The sequence below is a fragment of the Ascaphus truei genome, chromosome 6 (genome assembly GCF_040206685.1).
Source record: "Ascaphus truei isolate aAscTru1 chromosome 6, aAscTru1.hap1, whole genome shotgun sequence".
Lineage (NCBI taxonomy): Eukaryota > Metazoa > Chordata > Amphibia > Anura > Ascaphidae > Ascaphus > Ascaphus truei.
The window spans coordinates 57,703,395-57,712,038 of NC_134488.1; the positions used below are offsets into that span (position 1 = coordinate 57,703,395).

An 8,644-nucleotide genomic window follows, 5' to 3' on the forward strand; every position below is an offset into this window, starting at 1 on the left:
GTGACTGAGTGACAGTGTGTGACTGAGTGACAGTGTGTGACTGAGTGACTGAGTGTGTGACTGAGTGACTGTGTGACTGAGTGACTGAGTGACTGTGTGACTGAGTGACTGAGTGACTGAGTGTGTGACTGAGTGACTGAGTGTGTGACTGAGTGTGTGACTGAGTGACAGTGTGTGACTGAGTGACTGAGTGTGTGACTGAGTGACAGTGTGTGACTGAGTGACTGAGTGTGTGACTGAGTGACTGAGTGTGTGACTGAGTGACTGAGTGTGTGACTGAGTGACTGAGTGTGTGACTGAGTGACTGAGTGTGTGACTGAGTGACTGAGTGTGTGACTGAGTGTGTGACTGTGTGACTGAGTGACTGAGTGTGTGACTGAGTGACTGAGTGTGTGACTGAGTGACTGAGTGTGTGACTGAGTGACTGAGTGTGTGACTGAGTGACTGAGTGTGTGACTGAGTGACTGAGTGTGTGACTGAGTGACTGAGTGTGTGACTGAGTGTGTGACTGAGTGACAGTGTGTGACTGAGTGACAGTGAGTGACTGAGTGTGTGACTGAGTGTGTGACTGAGTGCGTGTGTGTGTGTGACTGAGTGCGTGTGTGTGTGACTGACTGCGTGTGTGTGTGACTGACTGCGTGTGTGTGACTGAGTGCATGTGTGTGTGACTGAGTGCGTGTTTGTGACTGAGTGCGTGACTGACTGAGAGAGACAGAGAGACTGAGTGAGGTAGAGAGACTGAGTAAGAGAGAGAGACTGCGAGAAGGAGAGAGAGACTGCGAGAAGGAGAGACTGCGAGGAGAGAGCTGCTATACAGTACTGACCCGCGTGCGCGCCTCTCACCTCCTTGCTTGCTCCCATTCATTTTATTTGAATAAAGCCTACTGTATTTATTTTGGTTACAAATGCATTATTTACATCAGTTATGCACATATATGATGTTTGCAGTACAGTACATGCATTGTAAAGTGGAAAAAGGGTAGTGCTTTACTTTAAGTACATTTTCACTTTACATACATGCTCCGGTCCCATTGCGTATGTTAAAGCGGGGTATGCCTGTATTTATGAAATAAGCCTACATTTAGCCTATAATAGTAATAATCCCCTCAGAACAGGGCATTACTGGCCAATAATGCCCTGGCTGGAAGAGTTGAAGGCCCGAGGCGAAGCCTTGGGACTTTAACCCAGCCAGGGCATTATTGGCCAGTAATGCCCTGTTCTGAGGGGATTATTACTTAATCATCGCATTTCCTTGATTCTAAGGCGCCATCGAATGTAAGACGCACCATTGATTTCATTACAATTTTCAGTAAAAAAAAACTATATTAGTTACTGACTGTGCCCAGCTGCTCCACCTTCTGCAACCTCTCATTCTCTGCCGTCAGCTCCAGCACTTTGTACTGTGTCTCCATGTTGTGATTCTTCGCTTGGACCCAGGTCTTCAACAGCGCATGACAGCCAGCTGCATCCTTCCACCATCTTCCTTACCGGCCTCCCTTGTAAGCGACTCCTTCCTCCGGCGACTTGAACATCGGCTCCACCAGCTGCGGGTAACCCAGCAGCCCTCCCCGCTGCTGCATCCCCCCCCGGCACTCCAACAGCAACCCCTGGCAGCCTTGTTTTTTCCCCCCAAAGACAGATTCTAAGACGCATCACAATTTCAGACACATTTAAAAAAAAAAAAAAAAAAAAGTGCGGCCGAGAATTGAGGAAATACGGTATATTTATGTATATACTTGAATACCTGTCATGCATTGTAAACAGCCAGGATCCCAATTATTAATAATCCCCATTTAAGATTATATTAGGGATAAACTGGGACACCATTAAGGAAGCCAACTATAGCAAAATGCACAGGGTTAAACTTTTGGACATCCTATGGATCTTTGAGATCACAGAGCCTTCAGCTGACCACAGCTAAGTCCGCGTCCATACTCGGCACGAACAAAAGGCCATACCTTAAAGCTGCGTCCCCACTAGCGCTAAGCGGGCGACGCTTGCGGCGGTTACTTACATACATATATCTATATAAGTCCCCGCTCACACTGTGCGCGCTCGTGCACACACGCTCGGCGCTTAGGAAAACAAAACAACTACCCGCAATGTCCCCCCCCCCCCCCGCATACATGCAGGACACCCAGCACTCATGCTCTCCAAGCATGAGCGCTCTCAGCGCCAGCGGGGACTCAGACTTATGAGGCAGGTCAGAGTGAGCGACCATGCGCACAATCAAGCGTGAAGGCACTTACGGTTGTGGAGGCAATTTTTCTGATTTTGTCATGTGACGACCGGGTCACGAGTGGTTCAGCCAATGAGGGTGAACCGCACGCGTGACATCACAGTCACGCCTCTGACACCTCTCCCAAAGGCCACGGATAGCCTCTTGGGCAGGCACGGACGACGCCACGTCGCACGCATAATATAGCCTAAGAAGACTACAAGCACCGTGCGCGCATGTGTGGGTGTCATTTAAAACAGATGGAGAAGGGTGAGCCAACATACCGTCCAGTGGAGAAAGACTTAAAGCTTAGATGCAGCTTTGGAAATCTCGCACTACTTGTGTCGGGATGTGTAACTCCGTGCTATTTACTTCTGATGAATTATAAGTGGCTTTCTATCATTTGCAAAGTAAATTTTCAAACTATACTTCACTACAGTATGTTCTTTTACTAAACTTTATTCACAGAATCATCTGCCATACATGACTCTTTCAAATGTCCTACATTTAACCCCATGAGGATCCCCAGACCATGAACAGCACTAGAAAATAAGGATAATTTTATGTCAAAATTGCACTGTTATTATATTAGGTTTGATCTATGCGCTTCAAATAGATATCTATCTCACTGTTATCCAATTCTACAGAACTGATATCATCATCAGTATAATAATAATAATAATAAATAAAACAAACAGGATTTCACATATTTTGCCGCTGTGTGTGCAGAACAAGGGGCTAATCATGTGCATGGGGGGAGGAAAAGGCTATACTGTGGTTTTAGATAATTTATTGTAAAATAGATAAATATATTTCATTTGTAAAATAAATAAAAAATACTATAAAGCATTTGCTTTAAAAAAAAAAATTTTAAACATGCATTTTTATAACAATTATATTTCACAAAAAAATGACCTGGAACAGTTTGAGTTTAGACTTTGTTTTCAATTGTGTAATTATCCCAATAAATTACTCAAAACTTCCCACAACAATGATATTATTCGCCCAATCCTGAATGAGATTTGCAGCTTTAGAAGTTCAGAGAGGGGATGCATTCATCCAATAGTGCAATCACAAGGGATGAGGAGTAACATATGCACACTGTACAAATACATAAGCACATATACCCACACACGTCAAAGAATCAAAGGATCTCTGTCTCATTGTTTTTTTGTTTGTTTTTTAAATAAGTGGGACCACAGGATAGATACCCTGGGCCTGAGCCTTGACATTTGCAGCACTGGGGATCCTACAGGTCCAGAAATAAGTGCTGTGGTACAGGGGTGTGTAAACTGGGGGCTCCTCACTCTTCCTCAAAGCATTTAAATTAAATGTGAGGGATCAAACGCAAGGTCTCCAAGTTACCTTACTTTATCTCTGCGGCATCTTGCAACATCTACTCATGGCGATGCAGCGTCAAGAGATGCCACGTTGCCATGGCAATGTGCCGTCAATACGCCGGAGACAAGATAAGGAGGGGCGAGAGCAGCAGGAAAAGTTTGCGCACTTGCTGGCGCTCCTTCTGGAGAATCTAAGGCCGCACGTATAGTGCCCGCGACGGCAACTGTCGCCGCTAGCAAAAGTTATATTTCTCTTTGCGGCAGCGTCGCGGGCGTACTAGTATTTGATTTGTTCAGGGGCGCAACATGAGGCAACAGCCCTTGAAAAATCAAATATTTCTAGCTTCCAAAGTTGGCGACGCCGCTCCATCGCACTTACTATAAGCGCACGCGGCGACGGCAGCAATGTGTATGTTTTTGGCCGACATTGCATCGCCGTCGCGGGCACTATATGTACGGCCTAACACGGCCACAGCTGTCAACCAACAGGAGGCTGCAACCGATGATGTAGTGGCTTCCTATTGACGTATAATATTTGAAGAGCCATGCTACTTTCTCAGTAGAGAAACCTGCACAGGGAACTACCAATCAAGGAACAGGGGTCCCCTACGCACTGGAGAACCCCTGGTTCCAATTATGTAAAAATATCAACATTTAAAAAAATCCCCGGCAGGATTGTGGATTCAAAATTAAACAAATGTGCCCGATATATCTTAATATATAAAATCGAAAGGTTAGTGCTATCTGCGGTGAATCTGATTGGTCCTCAGCCTCTGACCAATCAGATTGGTGGGTCTGACGTCACCCAACTGCCACTCTCTTCCCCCTCGGGGACACATACACACACCTCTCTCCCTCCCCGGCGCTCACCTCTCTCTCCCTCCCCGGCGCTCACCCCTCTCTCCCTCCCCGGCGCTCACCCCTCTCTCCCTCCCCGGCGCTCACCCCTCTCCCTCCCCGGCGCTCACCCCTCTCTCCCTCCCCGGCGCTCACCCCCTCTCTCCCTCACCGGCGCTCACCTCTCTCTCCCTCACCGGCGCTCACCTCTCTCTCCCTCCCCGGCGCTCACTTCTCTCTCCCTCCCGGCGCTCCACTCACCTCCCTACCGGCGCTCCACTCACCTCCCTCCCGGCGCTCCACTCACCTCCCTCCCGGCGCTCCACTCACCTCCCTCCCGGCGCTCCACTCACCTCCCTCCCAGCGCTCCACTCACCTCCCTCCCGGCGCTCCACTCACCTCCCTCCCGGCGCTCCACTCACCTCCCTCCCGGCGCTCCACTCACCTCCCTCCCGGCGCTCCACTCACCTCCCTCCCGGCGCTCCACTCACCTCCCTCCCGGCGCTCCACTCACCTCCCTCCCGGCGCTCCACTCACCTCCCTCCCGGCGCTCCACTCACCTCCCTCCCGGCGGCTCCACTCACCTCCCTCCCGGCACTCCACTCACCTCCCTCCCCAGCGGGGGAACAGGCAGTGGCCAGGCAGCCTGAAGCTGGCCCGGAAGGACGCCCTTCCTCCCTCGCGGCGCCGAGTGAGAAGATGGCGGCGCCCGGAAGTAGAGGTATGTGTCGCTCTCCCACTTCCCCCCACCCCCCAGAGCACGCTCTCTACGGCTCAACATCCCCGAGGAGCAGGTGGAGGGCGGCAGAGAGTTAATACCTCCTTTGTGACACCGGGAGTCGGCGGAGGCCACGAGGGGGGAGACAACCAGTGGCAGCCCGAGGAGCGCGGCATGCTGGCAGGTGAGGAAATGCAGGGTGAGGAAATGCAGGGTGAGGAAATGCAGGGTGAGGAAATGCAGGGTGAGGAAATGCAGGGTGAGGAAATGCAGGGTGAGGAAATGCAGGGGGAGGAAATGCAGGGGGAGGAATCCATGCCTTTGCCACCACCCCCCTGCCTTTGCCGCCGCCTCCCCTGCCTTTCACGCCCCCCCCCGCCTTTCACGCCCCCCCCCGCCTTTCACGCCCCCCCTGCCTTTCACGCCCCCCCCCGCCTTTCACGCCCCCCCCCTGCCTTTCACGCCCCCCCCCTGCCTTTCACGCCCCCCCCTGCCTTTCACGCCCCCCCTGCCTTTCACGCCCCCCCCCCTCCTCTGCCTTTCACGCCCCCCCCCCTCCTCTGCCTTTCACGCCCTCCCCCTCCTCTGCCTTTCACGACCCCCCCCCCCCTCCTCTGCCTTTCACGCCCCCCCCTCCTCTGCCTTTCACGCCCCCCCCTCCTCTGCCTTTCACGCCCCCCCCCTCCTCTGCCTTTCACGCCCCCCCCTCCTCTGCCTTTCACGCCCCCCCTCCCTGCCTCCGGGCAACGCCGGGTATATCAGCTTGTATATATGTATATATATACACAGATATAGCATACATTAATGCACCAATTAACAGGTGCTGTTTTGAAGTATATGAATTTAGCTGTAATTTGATGTGATGTCATGCAGAGAAAAAAAGGGGTTATGGAATCAATGGTTCAGACCAGAGCTTATAACTTTGAATTTCGCGGCTCTTGATTATTAAAAGAACATTATGGGAGACATTTTTGTAGAGACCAAACGACAAATGGTTCCAACCTGTTTTTGTGAAGAACGGACTTTGAGTAATCTTCTCACCAAGGTCAGGTTCAGCAAACTGTTAAGATAAAAAAGGTAACATTGGAGAAACAGTTCAGCGGTTAGATCCAGTATTACATAAATACAAACAGATATAGGTTTGTATGTATATCAGTTTGTTAAATTATTTTTGTAAAAAAAAAAAAAAATATTAGTGCTTATCGTTACAAGTACTTGTTTCACTTTTGAAGGTAAAAACCTATTTTCCAAAAGCAATATTTTACTTAATAGGTAATCACGTATACATTCTAATTGTAATCCTATAGAAACATTTTAATTTTTTAGAAACACAGCTCAAAAAAAAATTCTTATGATTAAGCATTATAAACACAATCCAGAAATGATAGGAGGCATGATTACACTATTATTTGTTCTGCATGATCCAATCAAGTTTATCTAGACCAAAGCGAACATCATTACAATAATTGTAATATAAAACAAATAATAAAAAGATAGATCAGAGCAGCTGCGAGCCCCTTAACTTTTCCTGGTTTCTACCATTTGGGTGTTCGTTTGTTGCTGTATTTAGCACACTTAGGGCCTCATGCAGAGAGCAGCGCTATTTGAAATTGCGCCATTTTCCAGAGAAAATCGCGCTAAAAACAGCTGAAAATGGCGATCTAGGGAAAACGCGCCATTTTTTTTTTCTATTTCAAAATCTTGCCGCGCGGCTGGCGAGAAACTACATATCGCCAGTCTGAATAGTATCCTAATTCAGAAAGGCGCGCTCGCCATCTAGCGGCTGTTTTTGGCGCGATTTTCGTCAATTTTCTCCGCCAACTAAAGTTGGCAAGAAGCAGGAGCTTGCCGGCTATAGGGGGGGAAAAAATGAGCAATTTTTTTTTTCCCCCCTTTCAGCTGCACGCATCTCCTTATTTACAATTCTCCACATGCAGTAATGCTAAAAATAGCGGATTTCGCCCATTTCTGCATATGGAGAATTAAACTCTCCATTAAACCTACTTTTTATTCCCCTCTCCAATTTTAAAAAGCCCTGCACTCTGCATAGGCCCCTATATGTGTTAGGAGAGCCCCTGCTTCAGCCACAAGTGTAAATGGGTGTGAACGGTGCTTTGGGTGTGAACACAGTAGTAGATAGGGAGAGAGAGAACCCGATATAGCACTCAAGTTCACACTCTGGAGGATGATTGAATTAAAACATAATCTTTATTAGTAGCAACGTATATAAAATATGGATGATAGAACAACGTACTGGAGGTAGGTTGATCCTAATAAATGGCTCTCTGTATTTAGCACACTCATGCTTTTTAAAATACGTAGTCACAGGATCAGCCTCCAAGGGAATAAAAAAAAAAATCTGACATTGTTGACTGGCTCATGCTAGTTAATAAAGCAGATGAAAACACGGCAAAAAAATAAATAGATCTTCACCATATAAAGTATGTTGTTAGGACTTAGTTTTGGTTTATTTCAGGGCACTGCTTCTTTGTCCTGTAAATTTAGTTAGTGAACATGCTACACCTGGTCTACAAACAAGCTGCGCCCCATTTTTTTTACATTTGTAATATTATTCCTGTCTAGATCTTTAAATCACAGTGCGGTTTAAGCTAAACATCCACGATGATATGAATATAAAAGATTATATGTATATGGAACAATTAAACTAAACAGAGACGGCGGTTAAAACAATGTGCCGTTGCGCGTGTTGGGAGAGCCACGTGGCCTCCTATTCTTCGATGGGCTACATGAAGGGACATCTCAACTTTCATTGTTTGCATTCAAATACGGGGTGGTTTAATTGGGTAAAACAGAACGATAACAAGTTCTTAGTGTGTGGAAGTCTCCCTAATAAATAGAATTAACTGGTCAGCATTGACTGTTATACAACACCCACGCTTCTCTGCTGCCGCACTAGTGCACACAAACTAGACCTTCGCTACAAGTGTTACAACGCCCGAAAAGTCTGGATACACCCCCACACAAACAACCCGGGGGCCTCTTATCGGCTCCTTGAGTGACATTTACTGTACATTATTATTCTGGATGTCGCACGGCTCCGTTGTCTCAGCTTTTCTACACCACAGGGAAGACGCCGCCATTTCCAGACCACCGCCGGCCCGCACTCCTCAAAGGAAGTTGGTACAACTAGCTAAAGCACTTCTCCCAGAGCGCGTGGGCAGCAGTTATGCGCGTGCTCCTGTGAGCGGGGACGTCATGTAACGCTTTTCTCCTGTTACCTTGTTTTTGTCGTCGACCAAGTGGTATTGTTATCTTGTTGACAGTTTGCAACAGCTCGTTGAAGTGAAAACTAGACAACTACTACCAACTGCACGGATTTGTTTATTCATATGTAATGTGGGACGGGTGTTGTGGCCTTTGAAAGAAAAAGTGGACATTTTTTTCTTGTTAGCAAATAGCATTTTAAACATACAGTGGTATACATTTGAATTCCTATTGCCCGTCGTTGGTTCAAAAATAACATTACAATGGTAACGACTATGGGGCAGATTCGTCAAACGCCAGTATTGG

General features: G+C 47.8%; 1 protein-coding gene across 4 annotated transcripts in view; it reads right to left on the reverse strand.

Moving 5' to 3' along the window:
* The window catches only part of DDX25 (DEAD-box helicase 25), a 155,946-nt gene extending 147,645 nt beyond the window's left edge, over window positions 1-8,301 (reverse strand). For 2 of the 4 annotated variants that reach the window (XM_075604354.1, XM_075604353.1), the window contains exons 1-2: window positions 8,146-8,301; window positions 6,116-6,173 (exon numbers count right to left, since the gene is read on the reverse strand). In XM_075604354.1, coding sequence (XP_075460469.1) covers window positions 6,116-6,173; window positions 8,146-8,214 — 127 coding nt within the window. In that variant the 5' untranslated portion in view covers window positions 8,215-8,301. Of the gene's footprint in view, window positions 1-6,115; window positions 6,174-8,145 lie in introns of those variants that run through there. The other 2 variants (XM_075604355.1, XM_075604356.1) reach the window with 2 other exon arrangements.
* Between the last annotated feature and the right edge of the window lie 343 nt (window positions 8,302-8,644).